Source organism: Chanodichthys erythropterus, chromosome 9, assembly GCF_024489055.1.
Source record: "Chanodichthys erythropterus isolate Z2021 chromosome 9, ASM2448905v1, whole genome shotgun sequence".
In the NCBI taxonomy this organism is placed as follows: Eukaryota; Metazoa; Chordata; class Actinopteri; order Cypriniformes; family Xenocyprididae; genus Chanodichthys; species Chanodichthys erythropterus.
Window position 1 is genome coordinate 24,885,418 of NC_090229.1, and position 26,040 is coordinate 24,911,457.

General features: G+C 38.3%; 2 protein-coding genes across 3 annotated transcripts in view; one reads left to right on the forward strand and one right to left on the reverse strand.

Moving 5' to 3' along the window:
• Nucleotides 1–1,951: 1,951 nt before the first annotated feature.
• Nucleotides 1,952–26,040, reverse strand: part of slc23a2 (solute carrier family 23 member 2) — a 57,673-nt gene continuing 33,584 nt past the window's right edge. For both annotated transcript variants that reach the window (XM_067395125.1, XM_067395126.1), the window contains 10 exons: nucleotides 23,990–24,078; nucleotides 22,676–22,743; nucleotides 11,989–12,170; nucleotides 11,778–11,898; nucleotides 10,188–10,344; nucleotides 8,916–9,063; nucleotides 8,725–8,830; nucleotides 7,444–7,711; nucleotides 7,243–7,338; nucleotides 1,952–6,242 (listed from right to left, as the gene is read on the reverse strand). In XM_067395125.1, the coding sequence (XP_067251226.1) occupies nucleotides 5,989–6,242; nucleotides 7,243–7,338; nucleotides 7,444–7,711; nucleotides 8,725–8,830; nucleotides 8,916–9,063; nucleotides 10,188–10,344; nucleotides 11,778–11,898; nucleotides 11,989–12,170; nucleotides 22,676–22,743; nucleotides 23,990–24,078 (1,489 nt within the window). In that variant the 3' untranslated portion in view covers nucleotides 1,952–5,988. The remainder of the gene's footprint in view (nucleotides 6,243–7,242; nucleotides 7,339–7,443; nucleotides 7,712–8,724; nucleotides 8,831–8,915; nucleotides 9,064–10,187; nucleotides 10,345–11,777; nucleotides 11,899–11,988; nucleotides 12,171–22,675; nucleotides 22,744–23,989; nucleotides 24,079–26,040) is intronic.
• On the forward strand, nucleotides 14,069–20,546 carry LOC137026722 (uncharacterized). Its single transcript, XM_067394156.1, has 3 exons — nucleotides 14,069–14,235; nucleotides 14,462–16,166; nucleotides 16,241–20,546. The coding sequence occupies exons 2-3, from the start codon at nucleotides 14,656–14,658 to the stop codon at nucleotides 20,544–20,546; spliced, it is 5,817 nt and encodes a 1,938-aa protein (XP_067250257.1). The 5' UTR covers nucleotides 14,069–14,235; nucleotides 14,462–14,655.

The following is a 26,040-nucleotide window of genomic DNA, read 5'->3' on the forward strand; positions in this document are numbered from 1 at the left end:
ACTTGTTTTATTATGGATGAATCAGCGTTTTTGAACAAATCTCTTGAATCAGTGATTTAATGACTCACTCATAAATAATTCCCTTGTTTTATTACTGGATGAATCAGCGTTTTTGAAAAAATCTCTTGAATCAGTGATTTAATGGCTCACTCAAATACTTCACTTGTTTTATTATGGGTGAATCAGCGTTTTTGAACAAATCTCTTGAATCAGTGATTTAATGACTCACTCATAAATAATTCCCTTGTTTTATTACTGGATGAATCAGCGTTTTTGAACAAATCTCTTGAATCAGTGATTTAATGGCTCACTCAAATACTTCACTTGTTTTATTATGGATGAATCAGCGTTTTTGAACAAATCTCTTGAATCAGTGATTTAATGGCTCACTCAAATACTTCACTTGTTTTATTATGGATGAATCAGCGTTTTTGAACAAATCTCTTGAATCAGTGATTTAATGACTCACTCATAAATAATTCCCTTGTTTTATTACTGGATGAATCAGCGTTTTTGAACAAATCTCTTGAATCAGTGATTTAATGGCTCACTCAAATACTTCACTTGTTTTATTATGGATGAATCAGCGTTTTTGAACAAATCTCTTGAATCAGTGATTTAATGACTCACTCATAAATAATTCCCTTGTTTTATTACTGGATGAATCAGCATTTTTGAACAAATCTCTTGAATCAGTGATTTAATGACTCACTCATAAATAATTCCCTTGTTTTATTACTGGATGAATCAGCGTTTTTGAACAAATCTCTTGAATCAGTGATTTAATGGCTCACTCAAATACTTCACTTGTTTTATTATGGATGAATCAGCGTTTTTGAACAAATCTCTTGAATCAGTGATTTAATGGCTCACTCAAATACTTCACTTGTTTTATTATGGATGAATCAGCGTTTTTGAACAAATCTCTTGAATCAGTGATTTAATGACTCACTCATAAATAATTCCCTTGTTTTATTACTGGATGAATCAGCATTTTTGAACAAATCTCTTGAATCAGTGATTTAATGACTCACTCATAAATAATTCCCTTGTTTTATTACTGGATGAATCAGCGTTTTTGAACAAATCTCTTGAATCAGTGATTTAATGGCTCACTCAAATACTTCACTTGTTTTATTATGGATGAATCAGCGTTTTTGAACAAATCTCTTGAATCAGTGATTTAATGGCTCACTCAAATACTTCACTTGTTTTATTATGGATGAATCAGCGTTTTTGAACAAATCTCTTGAATCAGTGATTTAATGGCTCACTCATAAATAATTCCCTTGTTTTATTACTGGATGAATCAGCGTTTTTGAACAAATCTCTTGAATCAGTGATTTAATGGCTCACTCATAAATAATTCCCTTGTTTTATTACTGGGTGAATCAGCGTTTTGTGAACAAATCTCTTGAAGCAGTGATTCAACGAGAAAAAAACGTTTTTAACAGTCACTTGTCGCCACCTACTGGTGTAACAATGTAATGATACAATCATTATTTGAAGTGGGATCTGCTCGTACCTGCAGTGTCATGATCACCAGTGAGAGTGCCCTTTCAGCCACTAGAGGGCACTCCATTCCGGACTCTCGTTTCCACCCATTGCATTCACTACATTACCCATAACGCACTCCCCGGACTCATTATCCCATGTTCATTGCACCAGCTGTTTTGTGTCACATCATTAGTGTCTGTCTATTTATACCTGGTTTGTTTCTGCCTTTGTTTGTGGTTCTTTGTTTAATGTTACGTGTACTTCTGGTTCTCTTGTTTGGTTTTCTTTGTGTTATTTTTGTACCTGTTTGTGTTGGACTGATTTTATGGACTTTGACCCTTGCCTGTTTGGATTACGTTCTGGATTACCCTAATAAATTGCTGCATTTGGATCTGTCTTCATCTTCGTGTGTACCGTGACATGCAGACATCAGTGTTTATCCAAACTATACCCTTTTATCCCAGTACTTATGTGATAATTTGAATTATTGCAAGAGAGAAATAATGATACTGTGTAGCTGAAAATATTACATGACATCTCGCATGGTTTAATAGACAAAGCCGATTCATTTTTACTTAGATTGTAAGATTGTGTGGGTGTTTGAATCGTGTAACCACACAGCAATATTAATGGTTCCTTTTTTTTCTTTCTTTTTTCTCACACACATAAGCACTCATACACCCAAACAAATGCACTCAAATAAAAAAAAAAAAGACAAAAGACATCATGATTTGTTCAGAAACATCTTATTAAATATCTTTAGGAAGATGGAACAAAACAATTTCTGCTGTTTCTACTAACAGGAGTTGCAATGGCTGGTCCAAGAATAGAGCACATTCTGCACTTAATATATATATTCTTATATTTATAATAGTCTCAAAGCATTGCACCTCTTTCTAAATCTATTAACATGAACAGGAAGTAATGTTAGAAAAATACAATATGAAAACAGTCTAGTTAACAAAAATATTCAATCAAACTACAGATTTAAAAACAAAAAAACAACAACAACAACAACGAATTTGTTGTACTCTTAAATAATAATGTAACAAAATAGTGCGCTTTGCAGCATGATGATTTAAGATTAAAAGCATTTTTTCCAAACATCTTATTTTTTGTCTGTAAAAACAAAATGTAAAAAAAAAAAAAAAAAAACACTAAAACATTAAAAAGATATTACTGTTGATATAGACCAAGTATATTCTTCAGATATACCCCTTCAAAATAATTGAAGGGTTATCTTTCTTCTAATCACGTGCCACCATTTTATTAAGACCCATTACAACCTTTAAATCTCAGTGGACACTGGGATTCATCACAACTGCTTGTGTTATCAAAACCATATGTAGCATCAATATTAAGTGATAATAATAATAATAATAATAATAATAATAATAATAATAATAATAATAGTGAATATTGGCCAAAGACAGATGTTAAAATTCTTTTAAAATCAACTTATATATATATATATATATATATATAATCCTCATCACTGGACAAATAAGTATGTATGTCATTGCCATAGAAACTTTTACGATTAACAGATAAACAGCACAGGATGTAAAAGGTCTTCATAAGTGGTCATATTCTGTTTTCAATAACAATACAATAAACTATTTAAGGATAAAATAGTTTGGAGATGAGAACTGACAACACTGCAAGCACTATCGGTGTGAACAGAAGGGGCTTTAGAGGCAAACTGCACACTTTCTCTGTTGCATTTACTTTGGATTCTCAGACAATCATTAGACCACACTTCAGAGTGCTAAATGTTTTAAAATAAAATCTTTTAGGAACAAATAGTGCTATAGTAATGGATACCTTATGACATACAGTATGTTGTATGTTTTAACATAATTTGGATTTTAAATGTTATTCTACTCAATTACTGCAGCACTCCGTTCCAAGTGTTCACTAATCAATAAGTAATTTATTATCGCCTTTTATAAAGCACTCAGATCTGGCTTTTAGGTCCCAAATACTGTCACTTAAATATTCTCAAACAAGTTAAAACACTCTGTGATATAATGCACAGAACTTTAAAAAAAAAAGACATAAGGCTGAAAACAAAGTAACAGTTGTAACATTGTTACCAAGTGAAATGGTCCTTGCATAATTAGGGTTTTCGGGTTAAAACAAAGTGACAAAAGAAAATCTAACAAACCAACATCAGATCAGAAGGCTGTATTACAGATCAGCTAGAGTGAGAGACACAGACAGAAAACTCAAACATGTTAGTTGGAATGAACCACTGAGGAAGCACCAGTTATGTTGTAAATATTCAGACTGTGGTAATATAAGCAGCTGCGACACGCACAACTTCAAACATTTAGAAAGGAGAGATATTTCTCCCATTTCCTGCTTTCAATCTTACAGGCAGTAAAGGACAAAGTAGATAGTAGACGTAGTACATATAAATAAATAAATTACACACCAACAAAAGAAACTGCATCTGAAGTAGATACAGTATGAGATGGCAAGCCTCTGATACAGATACAACCATCAGATGGAGCTGTAAGTGAAGTTATCACAGAGGTGAAAGCACAACTGCACACTATTAAACCAAGTAAGGCTCTTTCATGACCCCTGATGTCAACAGTCACGACATCAGAGTCTCCAATGACAGACTGAAATTGCAGATGCTCAAAAATGGGTTTCAGTCGTTTAACAATAACTGATAGTGTATTTAAAGACTTTTTGTATTGTTGGCTATATGTTACTGTAAAGCATCAACTTTATAGTTACAACTAAACAGTAATGAATAGCAATTACTGTCATAATGCAGTATAAAGGCCAATTTGACAAACGGCGACCAACGTGAACAATCAGCAGATTACGTCACTTCTCAAACGTTCCGTGACTCGACAAAGACGTTCAATGGGGTAACGCACGGATCCGTCAAAAGCCGTCGATGCATCTTGTCATTGGTCGGTGTCTGTCGGTGCAGTGCGAATTGGCCTTAAAGGGATAGTTCACCCAAAAATGAACATTCTTGCATCATTTACTCACCCTCAAGTTGTTCCAAAACTGTTTGAGTTTCTTTCTTCTGCTGAACACAAAAGAACCAAACAGTTGATTTCCATAGTATGGAGAAAAAAAAAAAAAATTGGTCCATCAACTGTTTGGATACCGACAATCAAAATATCTTCTTTTGTGACAAATGATGACAGAATTTTCATTTTTTGGCGGACTAACCCTTTAATAGGATCTATACAGTTGCAGCGCCTGTCAATAGATGCCAACTAAATGCCCATCGCCGCCCTTCCTTTGTGCCCAAAAACAACCACTTCTGCAGTGCTTGTGGGATCTACATTATAAACCACATTCACTTGACCAGCAGTGAGCAAGTGCCACTTATAATCAAACAAATGACAGACCAAAAATGTGGCGCCCAAAGGAGGGCTCAATAGATTCTGACAAAAAATCTTTTCCCCACCATTTTTCAAAGGGACTGCCTGAGTGCAACCAAGTTTTTCCATTCCAGTCTTCCTTCTTTTGCAAACCATGCACTGATACATTCGTCTTTCGCGTCATTTTACCTACTGCATAGCTAGTGTACGCCTCTGAAACTTGCAATCACTACAATTTCGAGGTGGCAAAAAACAGTACTTATAACTGGTGATAAGAAAAGCCCCCTTCAACATTAACTATTTAACAAAACAGCAGCTAGCTAACCACATAAATGACATGGCTAAAACAAATTTGTATGACTGAATCATTTTCCTTACATTTAAGGCATTGGGACTTAAATTTCATTTCATTTTAAGTACTTGCGCGTTTGGAAGCAAGAGTCGGACACTGGAAGTTAAATTAGGAACAAGCAAACTACATTTTGTGCGTTAATTCAAGCAGTGCAATTCAAACATAAAGCACAATAACCTTGCATCACTAAGTAAACCTCAACGATCCACTCGCTTTAACGGGATCCAGGACTGCGTCATGCATAAAGCGAGTATGGACATGTTCGTGTGTGTTGTGAACGTGAAGGTGTGTGACAGTGGCCACCGTGTGCACGCAGGCACTCATTAGTACGTCATTTATTTTCAAACACATCCAATTATCTACATACTGATGCTTTGTGCAGACGGAGCGGTTCAGGTCAGCCAAAAAAAGGAACACTGATATTGGAAATTCGGTAGGTTTTATAAAGTGATTTTCCATCTATCAAATCTCTGTTGTCATATCCTCCCACACAGAAAGAGATGAACAAGTACATCCTGCATTGCATCCACTCGCTGTTGTCATGGAGACACCTTCAGATCTGCTCCCGAGCTGCTGCGCTGTCAGAGTTTTCAGCAGCCATATTAACATATAAGAAACCAACTTTAGTGTTGATGACAAACTTGATGAGTGGATCAAAAAGGATAGAGTTTTTAAAGGATTGTGGGATGAAAAAAAGTTTGTAGCTGGCTGTTTATTAAGGGACTGGATTGCAGATTTCACTGACTGGGTGGAATGAAGCCTTGTGAAAACCATCTATGACAAACACTATACCCCACTTTCTCCCAGTTCTGGCTTTGTTGGCATTTCGTCCTCTCTCCTGACATGGCATTCATGGCAGCCATGGGTGAAGATGCCCCATTGGTAGCCAGCGAAAGTGGGGCTGATCGGGAGGTACTTGAAAATGCGATGGCGCCGCAGGAAATCCATACCAAACGGAAGGTCGTAAGACTCCATTCTCTCCCGTTTAGATACGCTGTTTCCACGGTTCATCTTACGGATGCCCCTTTCCTCCGGGGTGCCTGGGATAATATAGAAATAGAATTAACTAAAACATAACCAACAAGAGGAAAAAAAAAAGTTTAGAATTGTAAAATGGCTTCGTGCTGTTTTCAAATTGCAAAGGCTGGGATTTAATTCGTTAATGTACTGTGCGTTTTAGAATGAAACATGGCACTGCATTCTTTTACACGCGAGCCGCCCATGATCCAGTCTGCTTTCAAGAGGCTTTATTCACAGTAAATGTTGTTCCACACATCTCTGCATCTGCTGAGATTGGGTCACTTATAATGTGCATTTGAAAACGCAACACACGCAAACCATCTTCTCAAAATTGTAACGAGAAGTAAACTTGTCAACAGAAGAGAAGCTTTTCTGCCCAAATAATGTGAAAATGAAGAAATTATAAAGGGATAAATATTAGTATTGCATTATAAAGTGTTGTATTATAAAAAAGTAATATTGTAACTTTACAGTTTAACTTTTTGGCCAAATCATGCAGCTCTACTTTATATAGTACTATAGAAGTCTTAACATTATAATTTCATTAAGTGGTGATTAAACAGAGCAAATAACTCTATCATACAAAAGTAAAAAAAAAAGGTCCTCACAATGCATTAAAAATCTGCATACAGCTTTTGCATTACCAGGTCAGTTTTGATCCAGCGGTATTTACAAGCTTATAAAACATTCATAACTTAAAATTTCAACTAAAACCATATTGTATTTGATAAAAGAACTATGTAAATAAGCAAATATTTGAATGTTTACCATGTTATTACCTTGTTATTACAATGTTACCACATTAACCACCATTTTGTTAACAAACAGAAACTGGGAAATTGTTTGCTGTACTTGCTGTAGTTCATGTATAATTTGAAACCTCATAGTTTCATTATTTTCAAGGATGCGAGCTACTAAATTACATGAATTTGCGCCAAAAATTCATTGGACACAGACTAAAAACAAACAGAGCTTTAAACAAACATTTTTTTATGAGTGTATTATGAGATTTGCACCTACCAGGAATAGTATTATCCAGCACAAACGCCACAGAACCTCCTACAAACATGGCAGTTGTAAGCAGAACGTTCAGCACCTGATCTATCTGCACTATACCTATGATGGAAGAAAAAATAAGGATGCTCACAGTATTCCTCAAGACGCAAATGTAACCGTTTCCCATCAAAGTATGTATTTATGTATTCGTGTTTGTGCCTCTACCAGTGACTAGGGGGTTTTCTTTGAGGTAGCTGGGCAGGACCAGGCCGAAGAAGATTGAGAAGCCAAGGACAAACAGGTTGCGGGACGAGTTGAGATCCACAAACTGCAGATTAGAAAGGCCAACGGCAGTGATCATGCCGAATAACGTGCAGAACAGCGCTCCCAGAACTGGGTCCGGCAAAGATGCGAATAGAGCACTGAATTTTCCCACCATTCCTAGTAGTAGCATCAGTGCTGCACCATACTGAATAACCCGCCTGCTGCCCACCTACACAATAAAACACAGAGAGTGAAGAAAGCCCCTAATTTATTTTCATTTAATGCTAATGTTGTAATGTAAATACTAAGGAAGTATTTATTTGATCACAAATACAGTCAAAACAGTAATATTTGAACATATCTGAAATATTACAATTTAAAATAAGTGTTTCTATTTTAATATATTTTAAAATGTAATTTATTCCTGTGTAAAGCTTAATTTTTAGCATCATTACTCATTATGGTGTCACATGATCCTTCAGAAATCATTCTGATATGCTGATTTGCTGCTCAAGAAACATTTTTTTTTTTTAAATTATTATTATTGTCAATGTTGAACAGTCGCAATGCTTAATACTTTTGTGGAAACTGTGATAAATTTTTTTTCAGGATTCTTTGATGAATATAAAATTTAAAAAGAACAGCATTTATTTGAAATATAAATAGTTTGTAACATTATACATTGTCTTTTTTGTCAATTTAATGCATCCTTAAAGAACAAAAGTATTAATTTCTTTAGAAGAAAAAAAAAAAAATCTTAATGACCCCAAATTATGAATGGTAGTGTCCATGAATAAGATGATATTTAATTTAATTCCCAAACTCCAGTGATTAATGCGTCATCACAGCAATTCTGAATGCAACTGTAATACTAAAATTATTAAAATCAAAGTAATGGGCTTATTAGTAGTAGTAGGGTGTGTAATAGTTCCTGTGGGAATGGCCCTGTGGGAGTACATAGCCAGAGCTTATTTCTTCAATGAAGTTCGCTGGCAACTTGAGCAGCTCTCTTCAGTATTTAAGGTCTTTAGGGTGCTAATGATCCACTGCAGTCACTGAGGGTCAGTCTAACACATGCTGCTATGTGCTGTGTGCCACATGGGCTGTTCTCTGTATGTGCTTTTACTATCCAGCTCCTTGAAGCCAAGCATTGTTGATGAATTAACTGATATTTTTGTTTCCTTCATTGTAAGTAAATGCACAAAAGAAATATAAGAGAGGGTAAATAGAAAAAGATCCTACTTTTGTGATGCCTAGCACTCCAATGTTTGGGCTAGAAGATGTGGAGCCATTTCCTGTCCCAAAAACACCATCGAGGACACAGGAAATGCCCTCCATAAAGATCCCTCTGGGGAAAAAGAGATTCCATTATGGGAATGTGGAGCGAATTAAATTAGCACATGCTAGATGTCTTATCAGTCTTTGTGTTGTACCTGTTAATGGCATGTACAGGTGGAGGAGGGGCACAGGAGAGACGGGCACAGGCGTAATAGTCTCCAATGGACTCTATGATACTGGCAACCACAGCACTCAGCATCCCAATCACCCCTGCTGCTGACACTGTGGGCAACCCCCATTGGACTAGAACACACAATCAGTCATATTATATATATATATATATATATATATATATTAGTATACAGAAATATTATGAGTGTAACTGTAAGAACGGATGGTTGCTCATATATAACACTTATCTCCAAAACCTAGTGAGCTGCCTACATAGGCAGCATCTTAAATGTCATGGAGCAATCTACATAGTGAACAACTCCACATGCCACACTGGCTCAATTAACAAATGACTAGGTGTTAACATGTTGCTACATTAACAGCATACTTTAACACAAAAGTAAATAGAAAACACAAATATTGCATAAAACAACATTTTTATTTGACACTAACGCCGTGTATACACCGGACGCGAGCGGCGCGATGCGACGCAACCCATTATAATCAGTAATATTGTCTACATTGGATGTGGCGCGACGTGAACGACAAATCTCCAACAGTAAACCGATGCCTTGTTCTATTTATAGGCAGGAACACACCAAGCCAACGGCTCTCAGGCAGTTTTTGTTCGTCGGCCGAGTTTTCTCAAGTTTTCTCAGTGTGTTCTGCACCGTCGGCTGAAGTTGGTCCTCGTCAGCTTTTTTTCGGCCGATTCGAAATGTTGAATTGGCGTCGGAGCTTGTCGGGCCATCTGATCATTCTGATTGGCTGTTCATATACTGCCACCTGCTGGTTCGGAAAAGCATTTAATGTCACACAGGCGCAGAACGGACGTGCTACTTGGCCGTCAGCTGTTGAGCGTTGGTTTGGTATGTCAGGACAACTTTGGACACAGACGCTGCCGACGTGAGCCAACCTCGCAGTCTGATTTCATCGCCACTAGTTTGTCAGTGTCGGCTTGGTGTGTTCCTGCCTTATGACGTACTGACACGAAGGACAAATGCTGTGCAATGGGTGCTTTGTCGTGTCCGGTGTAGACAGCTGTTGCGACGCGAGCGACAACGGTCGTGTCCAGTGTAGAGAGAGAAGGTGTAATCATTGACAATTTTCAGTATGAAAGGAAATCATTTTCCTGCCCGCTATCTTTTCTTCTTTATCTACTTTTTTCACCCCTACCATAAAGGATACCTGTGAGGCTGCCTTATTTCCCTTGTAAAAAAAAGCAGCTAACAACAAACCTAATAACAAACACTTACATGGGTAGGGTATCTTAAACCAGGGAGCGGCTGCCAGGATGCCCTGTCGAGCATCTGTTCGGGCGTAGAACCCATATTTGTCCTTCTCAGGAGGAAACACGTCAGTCACCGTGAAGATGAAACACAGAAACCATGACACAAGGATAGCCATGATGATCTACAGAGAGACAGAAAGAGAGAGAAGCCCAACAACTTTAAAACAAAAAACAAAAACTCAAGCTAAATTCTGATGAGTAAGCCAGACTGCTGAACACAAAGCCAGACATGTTATCCAACCTCCTTCACTAACCTTCACACCAGCAGACAACACTGCAATGACAAATCATTGTCAAGGATCAATCTGTGTATTTTGGCTTGCCGCTATCTGCAACCCACGCTCACTTTCATTGCCATGTCATTGTCTGCTGTGCTTCTATTTAAAAACCCAGGCCAAAAAGACCCCATCTCTGAAACAGCAGGGTAATTACGGCTGTCATCAGAGCTAACGGCGGATTACTAGCTGTGCCAAGACTCTGAAAGTGCCAACTCACGCTACTGGGATCTGCAGACACCAGACTACTAATGATCATGATAATTCCACTCATGGGAATTTGGATCATTTTGGAAATAAAAGATGCAATACATATATTCTGGAGATCTAGATCAAAACATGTCCCAAAAATAGACCTGTCAATACATTAAAGAAAGCAACATTTGCACAGAAAAAATTAATCTGAGATGATCACGTGAACATACACAATAAAAACAACAACAATAATAAAAATAATAAAAACAGGGAATATTGTAATCTAATTTTAGCTACTACCATTACATATCACAATTTAAAATAATTGATTTCTATTAATAAATGTAAAAATGTAATTTATTCCTGTGATGTCAAAGCTGAATTTTCAGCAGCATTACTCCAGTCTTCAGTGTCACATGATCCTTCAGAAATCATTCTAATATGCTAATTTGATACTCAAAAACATTTATTATTATTATTATTATTATTATTATCAATGTTGAAAACAGTTTTTGCTACTTAACATTTTTGTGGAAACAATGATACCATTCAAACATTTGTTTTAAGATTAAAAAGAGAGAAATTAATACTTTTATTCATCAAGGATGCATTAAATTGATCAAAAGTGACAGTGAAGACATTTACAATGTTATTTAATAAATGCAAGCAAATGCTGTACTTTCCATTCATCAAAGCATCCTAAAAAAAGGTATCACCATTTACACACAGATATTAAGCAACAACTGTTTTCAACATCGATAATAAGAAATGTTTCTTCAGCAGCAAATCAACATATTATAATGATTTGTGAAGGATCATGTGACACTCAAGATTGGAGTTATGATGCTGAAAATTTAGCTTTGCGTCACAGGAATAAATTAGATTTTAAAATATATTCAAATAGGAACAGTTATTTTAATTTGTAATAATATTTCTCAATATTACTGTTTTTACAGTATTTTTGATTAAATAAATACAGCATAATTCAAAGACATTAAAGTTTCCAAACTTATAACAGGTACTTTCAATATATTCTCTACATCTTTATGAGCTTTCTTATCTTGGATTAATGTGGAGAAACTCACTGGGAACATCTTGAACAGCTGCAAACGATAAGACGTCCAGCCTTTTTTAGATTTGTAGATGGGGAGCGGCAGCTGGATGTTACGTGCATACTGAGAGAACAGCAGCACCAGGAATATGGTTCTGTTTAAATAAGGGGAGAGAGTTTAGACGCTGAGTCCACAGAGATTGGTTACATACACAGTCAAACGTTTGTGTGCGAGCCGTACTCACAGCATGGCAATGCCCCAGTGTTTTCCTGCCCTCTCTCCAGCAGCCCTGAAGCCTGAGAGTCCGATGAGAGTGACAGTAGGGGTGATGGTGAGGGGCCCGATGTACTTCAACAGGACACCTGGCAAACCTAAGGCCCCTATGACCACCTCTATTAGAGATGAGACTATTATGGCACCCTGGATCTACAGAGAGAGAAAGAGAAAGAGGTAGTGGGTAAATGTAATCATACAAACAATCTAAAAGAACCAAACAAAGAAGAAAAAGAGAGAAATCTACAAAAACGTAGTAAAGGTTAAAAGCCATTAATGTCAAAGTGTCATTGACAAGTCCTCCAGACAGCCAAAGCTCCATTTAATCTAATTCAGCTTAAGTTGATTAATCTACATGTCTGTCACCGTTTAGGCCAGATCAATATTAAATCTGTTTACACAAACATCTCTTAAAGGACAAACAAAAAACAAAAAACAAAAATGTACGCATGTAGCATTCAAGCAATATTTATAGTGGCCATAAAAAGTATTAGAACACTTAAAGGGATTCACACCCGTAAGACCTTTGTCGTTCATCTTCGGAACACAAATTAAGATATTTTTGATAAAATCCAATGAGGCCTGTATTGAGAGCAGTGGTGTAATGTAACAAAGTAATAATACTTCATTACAGTACGCAAGTATTTTTTGGGAGAATCTGTACTTTACTTTTCATATTTCTGTCAACTTTTACTTTTACTCCACTACATTTCCTAAATAAAATGTAAAATTTTACTCTGCTACTTTTTGCCAAAGTATTTTCGCTACTTACTTCAAAACAAAGTCGGAAGAACACAGACTGCAAGCAAGCATGTGCAAACAAGTGCTCGCACATCCGCGGTTGATTTCATTTTCTGGGTTACGTCCGTTGCCGGAGCGGCTGAGAAAAGTGCGCTGTCATTAATTATAAAGTACGAGAGCGCCTCTAGAGGTGAAATAAAAACTATCACTGATGAGTTTGTTTTGACATGTGATGTGAAGCTGCGTGCTGCACAGAGCGGGACACTTCAAACAACAAAACGGTATGTTATACAGTGTACACACAGTACTTGTTTTCATATCAGTAATTATTAAATAAGTAATTAGTTTGTTGACTAGATGCTGCATTAGAGGAGATCAGTAGTATGTTTGCCATCGGGGCTGTCGGATGCTAACTTTAATAGTACCTCAAGCGGTTAAAACAATGTGACAAAAGCAGCAACTGTTTAATGTCACAATTGTTAGCATACATTTGCATTCGTTTATAACCATTTGTTCGCCGTTATGCATTAATTATTCAGCGAAATTGCATATTTAAACTGTATCCTCATCATGCAGCGACAGAAAACAAATCAGAAATGTATTCCGTTTCAGTTCTTTTTTAATCGGTGCTGTAACACATATTTTGATTAGATAGCCATCAAGTTTTTTAAAATAGAGGCAAATGATGTGTGAAGGTATACCTATATAGACCTATGCCTTTGTGTGTAAAGATGGTAATTTTTAAGCATGACTGTTTGGATTTATATGAAATGGTAACACTTTACAATAAGAGTCCATTTGTTACATTAAATAAGGTTAATAAAAGTATTGTTCATTGTTAATTTCAACATTTACATTTTAACATTTTAAAGTCTCTTACATTAGTTATAATGCACTATGAATTAACATGAATGATCAATGTATAATTAATATATTAGTATTTTTTATATTTAAAATTTACAAACATTTAGCCATTTTTTTAATTCAAAGAAACAAAAATGTAAGAAAGTTAAAACTGAACACAATCTTGCTGCTCAAACTGTGTATAGAACAATTTTTAATAATACATTTTTTTGCTCCTTTTGTATTTTACATTTACTTATACTTTTACTTTCAATACTTAAGTACGTTTAATATAAAAAAAAAATTCTGGTAAGATATCTATACTTTTACTCAAGTATGGTTTTCAAGTACTTCATACACCACAGATTGAGAGCAAGTTAACTTAGACCTTCAAACACCCAGATAGGTACTCAAAATAGATTTAAAACCGTTCATGTGTGTACTGTTTCCAGTGTACTTTAGTGTAGTTTAATTTTTGAGCCACTAGGTGGTGCTATTCTATGTTTTTGATAGTAACCTCTGACCTTAATAGCAGCCATCTTGTTTTACTCAGTTGATGCTGATAGTCACACGGTTAAAGCAGCTATTTTCAATCCTTTCATCATCTTTGCAATCGTTTAAAGAAGCTTTGTCTGTAAGTATTACAAGTGCTTACAAGAACGTTATCATCATCTTATATTGTTATTGGTGATGTTATTCAGGACAAATTTCATATTTAGAGAGATTATTTTCAGTACAGTGTTACATGCATCTGCTTTATTAATGTGTATAGTATATGCAGTTATCCCTTATTTGAACTGTTAAATTTCTTTAATGCACGTTCTTTAGAAACTTATTTTTTCATTTTTTATGTATTTCAGTTTTACTCTGTTCCACATATTTGAAGTGGTGGTCATAATAAATCCATGCTTTAATTCAACGTCCCTGTGGAAGGAGTTATCTATCTGCCTAGTTAAGAAGGGGAACTCTTTTACGAGGGCAGAATAGTAAAAAGACAATTAACATTGATTGCTGCATCAGTGAATAGGATTTCAAGTTCTGCTTTCACTTCAGAATGTCTTCGAAAGAGAAACATAGTCTGAAAACCAGATCAGTGTGTTCGCGATCATCAAGACGCTCAAGCAAGTCAGCAGCAAGTGTAGCCGCATTGGAGGCTCGCGCAAAGGCAGAAGCAGCACTGACTAGAGCCACGTACGCGCAAAAGGAGATAGAGGTGAGAGTGAAACAAGCTCAAGTACAAGCACAGCTTAAAGTAGAGGAGACTCGTTTGGAGGCTACACTGAATGCACTCCACCAACAAAGAGAAGCAGAAGCTGCTGCAGCTGAAGCATCAGTGTTTGAGGCAGCTGCAGAAATAGGGGACACTGAACGGCTGTCTGAAGGCAAAGAGTGTCATTCTTCAAATGATTCATTGAAAAGGACTGAGAAATATGTAGAAGATCAGCATAAATATAAAGAGGTACAGATACCAATGCTTGCAGACAAGCCATTAGCTCCATACTGTGTTGATCTGCCACAGCCTGAACCTTTCGTGCAGAGTAGCCCTTTTCAGGACTTGCCAGAGAGACAGCCTCCAACTCGTGACCTTGCACACACTGTAACACCCCTCAGCTCCCACACCATGCAGATTCATGCTGAATCCTACAAACATGCAGGTGGGAACACATCACAGTTTAATTCTGCATTACATGATGCATCGTCTCCTAGACACAACATTAAATTGACAAGCTGCTCACCCTCTCATCACAAGGAGTCTCATACTGCTCGCTCAGATGTGTTTGAGCTTGCAAAGTTCCTGGCTCGCCGTGATCTTCTGACAGGTGGACTTTCAAGATTTAATGATAAGCCGGAGAACTATTGGGCCTGGAAGTCCAGCTTTTGCAATGCTATTGAGGGACTTGATCTTAAGCCTAGTGAAGAACTAGACTTACTTATACAATGGCTTGGCCCAGATTCTACTGAACAAGCAAGGCGCATCAGATCAGTCCACATCAATCATCCAGACATTGGCCTCGGCATGGTCTGGTCACGGCTGGAGGAATGCTATGGCTCTGCCGAAGCCATTGAGGCAGCTCTCTTTAACAAACTTGAACGTTTCCCAAAGCTGTCTAACAAAGACCCTCTACGTCTCAGAGAGCTAGGAGACCTACTTCTTGAGTTGCGGGCAGCCAAAACTGAAGGCTATCTACCTGGCTTGACCTTCCTGGATACTGCACGAGGCATCAGCTCCATTCTAGAGAAACTCCCATACAGTCTACAAGAGAAATGGATGTTGCAGGGAACTCGTTACAAGCATGAGTATGGTGTCAGCTTCCCCCCCTTTTCATTCTTTTGCGATTTCATTTGTTGTGAGGCCCGCATGAGAAATGATCACAGCTTTAACATGAGTATGCATAATGCTACATCATTTAAAGGAGATAGATTTTCAACAAAGGCAATCAGAACTACCATCACCGTTCACAAAACAGAAATAGACAATGCCACACAAAGGGATGAATCTAACAAGGCAAGTGACAACCTCAACAGACAATGTCCAATCCATAAAAAGCCACATCCCCTTAGAAAGTGTAGAGGTTTCAGGGAAAAGACTTTGCAGGAACGCATAAAGCTTACCTCAGAGAGAACTCGATATGTTTTAGATGCTGCTCCTCAACTACACACCAGGCAAAAGACTGTAAGGCAATAATCCAGTGCTCTGAATGCGACAGCAACAAGCATATAGCCGCACTTCACAATGGCCCAGCCCCCTGGTCAAAAAAGGAGGATACCAATCCCTCTACAAACTATGGCGGGGAGCAAGAAGAGCCTCCTTCCCCAGTCGCCACATCCACCTGCACACAAGTATGTGGAGATCATAGCAGCGGAAAATCCTGCTCAAAGATCTGCCTGGTAAATGTGTATCCAAAAGGTGAGCCTCAGAACAAACAAAAGGTTTATGCAATCATAGATGATCAGAGTAATAGATCTCTGGCAAGATCTGCCTTCTTCGAGATGTTTAATGTTGCAGACAATACAGCACCTTACACACTTAGGACGTGTGCAGGCATCACAGAAGCTGAAGGGCGTAGAGCTGAAGGTTTTATGGTGGAGTCTTTTGATGAACAGACACGCCTTGCTCTTCCATCACTTATTGAATGCAACCTCATCCCAAACAACAGAGCAGAGATTCCTACTCCAGAGGCTGCAAAATACCACAACCACTTAAAATCAGTAGCCTCCAAGATTCCATGTCTAGATCCAAAGGCCAAAATTTTGCTTCTTCTCGGAAGAGACCTCATTCAGGCACACAAGGTGCTGGAGCAATGCAACGGACCACAATATGCTCCCTTTGCACAGAGGTTGGCCCTTGGGTGGGTGATAGTTGGAGATGTATGCCTTAACGGAGCTCACAAGCCTTCATCAGTTGATGTTTTCAAAACTCATATTTTAGGAAATGGGCGCCCCAGCTACATGAGTCCATGTCCAAACAGTATGCATGTAAAGGACTTTTTCAATCTTCACAATGAGCCACAGAAATCCTCCACTCTGAACCCTAAACAGAGCAGTTTGCTGATGCATAATGAATGTCCGATAGGAGAGTCAGTTTTCTGCCACACAAAGTATGACGATAAACCAGCTCCCTCTATGGATGATCTTGCCTTCCTGAAGATTATGGAAAGAGAATTCCATCAGGATGAGTCAAATAGCTGGGTTGCCCCACTTCCGTTCCGTAGCCCACGGCAACGCCTTCCAAATAACAAGGTTCAAGCCAACAACCGGCTCACGTTACTGACTCGCAAACTAAAAACACACCCCGAAGTAAAGGAACACTTTGTGGATTTTATGCGTAAGATATTTGAGAATAAGCATGCAGAGTTGGCACCACAATTGCAGAATAATGAAGAGTGCTGGTATCTGCCAATGTTCGGGGTGTACCATCCAAAGAAGCCCGGCCAGATAAGGGTGGTATTCGATTCTAGTGCTCGACATCAAGGTGTATCATTAAATGATGTTCTCCTTACTGGCCCTAACGCAAACAATAGCCTCTTGGGGGTTCTGCTGCGGTTCAGGAAGGAACGTGTGGCAGTGATGGCAGATATCCAGCAAATGTTCCATTCCTTTGTGGTCGCAAAAGAGCATCGGAACTTTCTGCGCTTCCTTTGGTATGACAACAATGACTTAGACAACAAGGTGCTGGAGTACCAGATGCGAGTGCATGTATTTGGTAATAGTCCGTCTCCAGCAGTTGCCATATATGGGCTCAGGAGGGCTGCCCTCGCAGGTGAAAAGGACTATGGATCCGAGGCAAGGCACTTTGTGGAAAGGAATTTTTATGTGGATGATGGCCTTATCTCTCTCTCCACAGAAGAGGAAGCCATCAAGCTGCTCAAGGCCACTCAGGAAATGCTGGCTCTGTCTAATCTACATCTTCACAAGATTGCCTCCAATAAAGTGGAAGTTATGAAATCATTTCCTGCAGAAGATCTTGCAAAGGAGTTAAGGAATCTAGATCTGAGCACTGGCCTCCCACCAGTTCAGAGAAGTTTGGGGGTGAGTTGGGACATGTCTGAAGACATGTTCATCTTCCAGGTTGCAGACCAGTTGAGACCTTACACCAGACGTGGGGTTCTGTCAACGATCAACAGTTTGTTTGACCCACTTGGCTTTGCTGCACCTGTCGTAATTCAGGGCAGACTCCTGCTCAGAGCGCTAACCACAGAGTCTTGTGACTGGGACACACCTCTACCAGACGAGAAATTTAAGGAATGGAAGGTTTGGAGAGAGTCATTAAAAGAGCTTGAGCATGTCAAGATTCCCCGCACGTATGCTACAATCTCTCTCTGTCAAGCACAAAGAAAAGAGATGTGCGTCTTCTGTGATGCATCCACAAATGCTATTGCAGCTGTCGCTTACAGCAGGGTTACCAATGCAAGTGGTAATGTAGAAGTTGGTTTTATGTTTGGCAAGGCTAAACTAGCCCCCCGCCCTGAGATCTCTGTCCCCAGACTTGAGCTGTGCGCAGCTGTTCTGGCTGTAGAAATAGCTGAAACAATTGAAGATGAGATCGACAACAAACTGGATGCTGTGACTTTTTATTCTGACAGTAAGGTTGTCCTAGGCTACATCTGTAATGAATCCAGGAAGTTTTATGTGTATGTTAACAACAGGGTGCAAAGGATACGGCAATCTACATGCCCTGAGCAGTGGAAATACGTACCTACCGATCAAAACCCTGCCGACCAAGCCACAAGATCAGTTTTGGCAGCTGACCTTCCCCATAGTATGTGGTTGACTGGTCCAAAATTCTTGTTTACGACGACATCACCTGAAACTGACACTAGTCTCTTCAGCATGATAGACCCAGAAGAAGACATTGAAGTACGTCCCCAAGTCACTTCTTGTGCTACACATACTTCAAGTAAGGAGTTGGACACCAAACGATTTGAAAGATTCTCAAGCTGGCGATCGCTAACTCGTGCAATAGCAAGACTTGTGCACATAACCCATTCCTTTAAGCAGGATAGCGGCAAGAGCACTTGCAGGGGGTGGCATATATGCGTTAAGCCCTGCTCAGTCCAAGATCTGGAAAAGGCCAAGTCCATTCTTATCCACAGTGTACAAGCAGAAGCCTTCTCAGAGGAGCTGAAATGCCTTCAAGTAGGCACTGTGATTTCCAAACAAAGTCCTCTCTTCAATCTATCCCCCTACATTGATAAATCTGGCTTACTCAGGGTTGGTGGACGCCTTTCACAAGCAAACCTTGGGAGGGACGAACAGTGTCCTCTTATTCTCCCTGGTCATTGTCACATCACATCTCTACTCATTCAACATTATCACAAACAAGTTGCACATCAGGGGCGCATCTTCACTGAGGGTGCATTGAGAGAGGCTGGTTTTTGGATTATAGGTGGTAAGAGACGCATCAGTAGTGTGATCTTTCAATGTTTACAGTGTCGCAGACTGCGGGGAAAGATTTTGACTCAGAAGATGTCTGACCTACCTCCTGAAAGGCTCAGTATGGACCCTCCATTCTCCTATGTAGGGTTAGATGTTTTCGGGCCTTGGATGGTCACCTCACGTCGAACCAGAGGAGGACAAGCAAACTCAAAACGCTGGGCAGTGCTGTTCACATGTATGAGCACTAGGGCCATACATATTGAAGTCATAGAGTCAATGGATAGCTCCAGCTTTATAAATGCTCTCCGCAGATTCTTTGCTGTTCGAGGTCCAGCAAAACAGTTGCGGTCGGACTGTGGCACCAACTTTGTTGGAGCATGCAAGGAGTTGAAGATGGAGTCAGTCACAGAAGACAGAAGGGTACAAGAGTATCTGAGTGACAGTGGATGCTCTTGGGTGTTCAACCCTCCTCACTCATCTCACATGGGTGGGAGTTGGGAACGTATGATCGGGGTTTCAAGACGGATCCTTGAATCTATGCTACAAAAACTTGGACCTTCAAAATTATCCCATGAGGTTTTGACCACCTTCATGGCTGAGGTCACAGCTATAGTCAATGCTCGTCCCCTGGTACCTGTTTCTACAGATCCAGACGCTCCTTTCATTCTGACTCCAGCAACTTTACTCACTCAAAAGACTTCCGCAGTTCCTCCTCCACCAGGAGAATTTGGTGAAAGGGACCTCTTCATTCGTCAGTGGAGGCAAGTCCAAAGCTTGGCCAATACATTCTGGAATCGCTGGAGAAAGGAATATCTCGCAACCTTGCAAAACCGTAGAAAATGGCAGAATGAGAGCTCCAATCTCCAAGTAGGAGATGTTGTGCTACTGAAAAACATTCAAGCGAAAAGGAACGACTGGCCAATGGGAATCGTGTTAGAGACATTTCCCGGGAGAGATGGGAAAGTAAGGAAAGTTGAGGTCAAAGTGGTCAAAGATGGATCGTCTAAGGTGTTCCTCGACCTATATCGGACGTCGTTTTACTGCTGTCTGCTGGGACTGAATAGATAAATGTTATTATGCTTAATGATGGCATCTTACCAGATACCAGACGGGGAGTGTACTGTTTCCAGTGTACTTTAGTGTAGTTTAATTTTTGAGCCACTAGGTGGTGCTATTCTATGTTTTTGATAGTAACCTCTGACCTTAATAGCAGCCATCTTGTTTTACTCAGTTGATGCTGATAGTCACACGGTTAAAGCAGCTATTTTCAATCCTTTCATCATCTTTGCAATCGTTTAAAGAAGCTTTGTCTGTAAGTATTACAAGTGCTTACAAGAACGTTATCATCATCTTATATTGTTATTGGTGATGTTATTCAGGACAAATTTCATATTTAGAGAGATTATTTTCAGTACAGTGTTACATGCATCTGCTTTATTAATGTGTATAGTATATGCAGTTATCCCTTATTTGAACTGTTAAATTTCTTTAATGCACGTTCTTTAGAAACTTATTTTTTCATTTTTTATGTATTTCAGTTTTCCTCTGTTCCACATATTTGAAGTGGTGGTCATAATAAATCCATGCTTTAATTCAACGTCCCTGTGGAAGGAGTTATCTATCTGCCTAGTTAAGAAGGGGAACTCTTTTACGAGGGCAGAATAATGTGACAACAGTAGTTCAACCTTAATGTTATGTAGCAACGAGAATACTTTTGTGCGCCAAAAAACAAAAACAAAATAATGACTTTATTCAACAATATCTAGTGATGGGTGATTTCAAAACACTGCTTCATGAAGCTTCGAAGCTTTACAAATCTTTTGTTTCAAATCAGTGGTTCGGAGCGAGTATAAAACTGCCAAAGTCACGCCCCCCAGCGGTGAACCATTGAAATTTCAAACCACTTATGACATTATGAAGACATTTTGAAATCTCTATCACTACAGATAGTTGAAATCACTACAGATTGTTGAATAAAGTCGTTATTTTGTTTTTTTTGGTGCACAAAAAGTATTTTCGTCACTTCATAGCATTAAGGTTGAACCACTGTACTCACATGAACTGTTTTAAATATGTTTTTAGTACCTTTCTGGCCTCACTGAGCCATCGGATTTTATCAAAAATATCTTAAATTGTGTTCCAAAGATGAACAAAGGTCTTACGGGTGTGGAACGACATGAGGGTGAGTAATAAATTACTTAATTTTCATTTTTGGGTGGACTAACCCTTCAAGCCACACTTATCACTGCATTACACTGCATTATTCAAAAGGAGGTCTGCATCTACAGTTATTACTTTTATTTTTGTGTTAATTCCATTTTATTGTAAGTTATATGTACATTACTATATAAAATTGTATATACTAGTGACAGTAAACCTTTTACAGAAGATTTATGTTTCAAATAAATGCTGTTCTTTTGAACTTTCTATTAATCAAAGAATCCTGAAAAAATTTAGCAGTTTTCACAAAAATATTAAGCAGCACAGCTGTCATCCATCCATCCATCCATCCATCCATCCATCCATCCATCCATCCATCCATCCATCCATCCATCCAAAAACATTTGAAAAATTGGGAGCCCAAGGCTCTTTGATATACGAGGACAACAAAGGCTATCCTGTCTGTTCCGAGCCAACATGAGGTCTACTGTAGCACAAGTCACTCAAAATTTTAATGATGTTTATGGGAGGAATGTGTCACAACACACAGTGCATTGCACTCTGGTCTGTGGCTACGCAGCCCCATACGAAGCAATTAGAGTGCCTATGATGACCCCTGTCCACCTTTGGAAAAGCCTACAATGGGCACGAGAGCATCGTAATTGGATCTTATGTACATGTGCGGCATTTACCTGGGGAAGTGATGGCACCAGGATGTACTGTGGAACGACGACAAGCCAGTAGAGGGAGATGCTCTAGGCAACGTTCTGCTTTGAAACCCTGGGTCCGGCTATGCTATTTATTAACCATTCAGTTTTTTTAGTAATGTTTGCAGTGGTAGTGGTCCTATAGAGTTTTTTTTACAATTCAATCCACAATCCTATTGGGCAACCCTGTTAAAACCCACTCTAGACCTTAGTTTTCAACCTCATTTCATTTAATTAGTTTCACACCATAAGTTCCTCTATCGGTTTTACGTTAATGTTCCTTAGTAAAAAAAATACTTCTCATCTCTTTCGGTCTCTGTTTTAACACACCTCTCGTATCCTGGGGTGCCAGATGTCTTCTGTGTGTGGCAGCACTGTGGCATTGAATACAGGAACAGCTGCAGAGAAACATGACAATCAGATTAATGGTTTTAAGTGTTACGGAGAAGGTACTGTACACGAATGTGTGCAGGGTTGCTGCACATTTTTAAAGTTAAATTTAAGGCTTTTTAAGACCTTTTCATGATCTGAAGAAATTAAAATGAATACCTTATGCTTGGGGTTGACAAATTATTTCTTGGGATTTTGTCAATAAGAAAATATTTTTCTTGCTGATTGTGTTTTTGAGCTGCCTTTAAAAGGGGATTTCTTACCTAAACTTATTAGATGTATGCATCATCTTTTATGTCAAATTCGTACATTTAATCAAACTAAATAATAAAAACCAAAACAATCAATTGTTACCAATTAAATTAAATCAGTATCAACAAAATCCATTTTAGCATTGCAGCAGTGGCACAGAATCTGAATTTAGATGCATTTACACAGACTGTTTAATGCAGTTTAGAGGTGGCATCACTTACTGCAATTATAATTGCATAAAAATGCTATGAGAATAAATGTTTTAATAATTATATCTTGAATATAGAAATGTAAAGTAAATGTAAATGATAACCTACTTTACAATTACATAAACAGCTTAATTCTATGAATTCTATTAACCCTATTAATGGTTTAAAAAAAATTAATATTTAAATATGATTAAAAAAAATGCTACTTTAAATATGTAACAAACAGTCAGTAGATGGCGGCAAGTGACTGTCTTAATGAGCGAGTTGAGTCAATGAATCATTCACTCAACCGATTCATTCAAACGCTGATTCATTCAGGAACAAAGCATGTGACTGAGTCACTGAATCCTTCATTAAACTGATTCGTTCAAAACACAAATTCATTCAGTAATGAAGCACAGCTATCTGGTGCTCATTGTACAAAGGTCTACTTTTGCAATATTTTTGTTGGAGAAATTAAGCAAAAACAGACAATATTGTGCCTAAAATGTTACTCCAAACTCCCAATGTTACTTTGTTTTTATTGAACTGTAGTATAAAATCGATATCACATTTTCAATCATGATGATACTCTGGTAAAAGGCACTCTTGCTCTTGAGATAGTGCTTAATTAATATAAGACATGCAAAAATGCCCCTGTATATCTTGAGTTTTGGATGCATTCAAACTGCATAACAGGCTACACCAGAAACATACACATATTTAAGACATGGCCTTAAAATCAGGAGATTCAAATTTCAGACTTTTAAGACTTTTTATTGCCTGCGGGTACCCTTTTGTGCGCGACATGTACCTGTTGCGTTACATTTCCACTTTTCCAGTGAAAGGATGGCTCTTGCTGGGGCGAGAAATGCAAAAGCACTAGCTTGGAACAATGGAAGTCTGGGGGCAAAACACACAAAACACAATAATCAAAATCACAAGAGCAGCTCATACAAACACACACACTCACATAACACATAAAACATAAAAAAACAAAAAACAAATCCAGCATCTACAGTATGTGCGTCTCATGAGAAAAGACCAAGAAAAGCTTCACTCCACTGAAAGTGATGTTTCACCAATAACAGAACAAATCATTCAGTTCTGTTTATTGTTGTTGGTTTTTTTTTTGGTTTTTTTTGTTTTTTGTAAAGAAGAAAATTTGACATGGCTGGGTGGACAATTTGACAATCAGACCTTTAACTGAATGCAATATCTGGCCCTCATTGCAGCCTGTTTTGTCCAAGCACTGCCAGTTTGACAGGAAGAGACCTTACAGTGGTTCTCTTTTTGACTCCAAGGCCCCCCCTTTTTCAATACATATTCAAAGACATAAAATCCTATCTAAGATGATAAGGACCTGCTCCAGAGTCCAGTGACGGCATGCTTTAAAGGGATATTTTTCTTACAAACGCATTCGGTTCGCTTCAGAATGCCTTTATTTACCCCCGGGAGCCATGTGGTTATCTTGTTATGATGGATGGTTGCACTTTTTTGCCCTTCAAAATCTCTTACTGCAATAATAAAGCTTTAATGTAACATTATTTAATATAACTCTGATGGTATTCGTCTGAAAGAAGATAGTCATATACACCTAGGATGTTTTGAGTGTGAGTAAATCATGGGTAAATTTCATTTTTGGGTGAACTAACCCTTTAAACCACTCCATCCAACACTTGGCATTGTATCAAAGTCCCTTTCAAGGAAAGTCTTTTCACTCGGCGGCCATATTTGTAATGCCTCCAGGCAGCTATTTTGGGAATCCAAGACCAAGTCCTATCTATTTGAATGGGGGAATCCTGAAATCTCAAAAACTCAAATAGCATTAAAAAAAAAGCATATTTTTTATGCTAGACTGGCCAATGCGCATGTGCAGTCCCAAACGTGAGTCTCAGGTTTCTATGGGAACTGGAGCCTCTAACGGCGGCTGCAATGACTATATCAATCAGCAATTGGCTCTTTTACTTTGGTGGAATATGTCCCGCCATCTTACTGCGCATTGCAGTTTCTCCCAGTTCATCTAGTGGAACTCTTCTGCAATGGAATCAGCAAAGTATAGGCAACTTTTACACGCCATGCATCTCAGCATCACAGCGCTTCCACTTTCCAATAATATTATTTACAATTGACTGTGTAATATATAGCGGGGATGAAAAGGTGGCATCCTATCACAGTTCCAGCTCTTGAGAACACATTTTTTTGTTTGTAAATGTTTGTAAATGCAGACTGCATGGCTAAGTGCTGGATTTTATACACCTGTGGCAATGGGTCTGATTGAAAAATTAAGAGGCATGTCCCCATACTTTTTGTCCATAAAAGTATTTGCAGATCTGCTTGTGGAAATCTAGTTAAAGGATTAGTTCACTTTCAAATTAAAATTTCCTGATAATTTATACACCATCATGTCATCCAAGATGTCTTTTATTAGTCGAAAAGAAATTAAGGTTTGAGAAAAACATTCCAGGATTTTTCTCCATATACACTGCGTTCCAAATTATTATGCAAGAGACAAATCAGTAAGATTTCTGTACAATAAACATTCAGATTTTAGTTTTTCTAAGAACATGTTTGTTTGTTTATTTATCCATGTCTTTTTAGATAATTGGTATCAATCTCAGACAAAATAATTTGCCAGATCTATGGAAACCCTACTTAGAGGTTGTTCCACATTATTAAGCAAGTCACAGTTCTCATGCAATATGGGGAGGAAGAAAGATCTTTTTGAAGATGAAAAGCATGAAATGGTGCAATGTTGTGCAAAAGGCATGAAAACAACTAATATTGTGTGAAACTGAATGGAGATTATCGAATTATAGGATTTGTGAGTGATTTAGAGCACAGCAGAACTCGGTCAGATAAAGG

Bases quoted from the DNA above. Each gene is read 5' to 3' on its own strand.
- LOC137026722 (XM_067394156.1), top strand. From the start codon at position 14,656: ATGTCTTCGAAAGAGAAACATAGTCTGAAAACCAGATCAGTGTGTTCG. The intron at 16,167-16,240 runs GTGTAGAGGTTT...GATATGTTTTAG, and splicing joins AAGCCACATCCCCTTAGAAA to ATGCTGCTCCTCAACTACAC.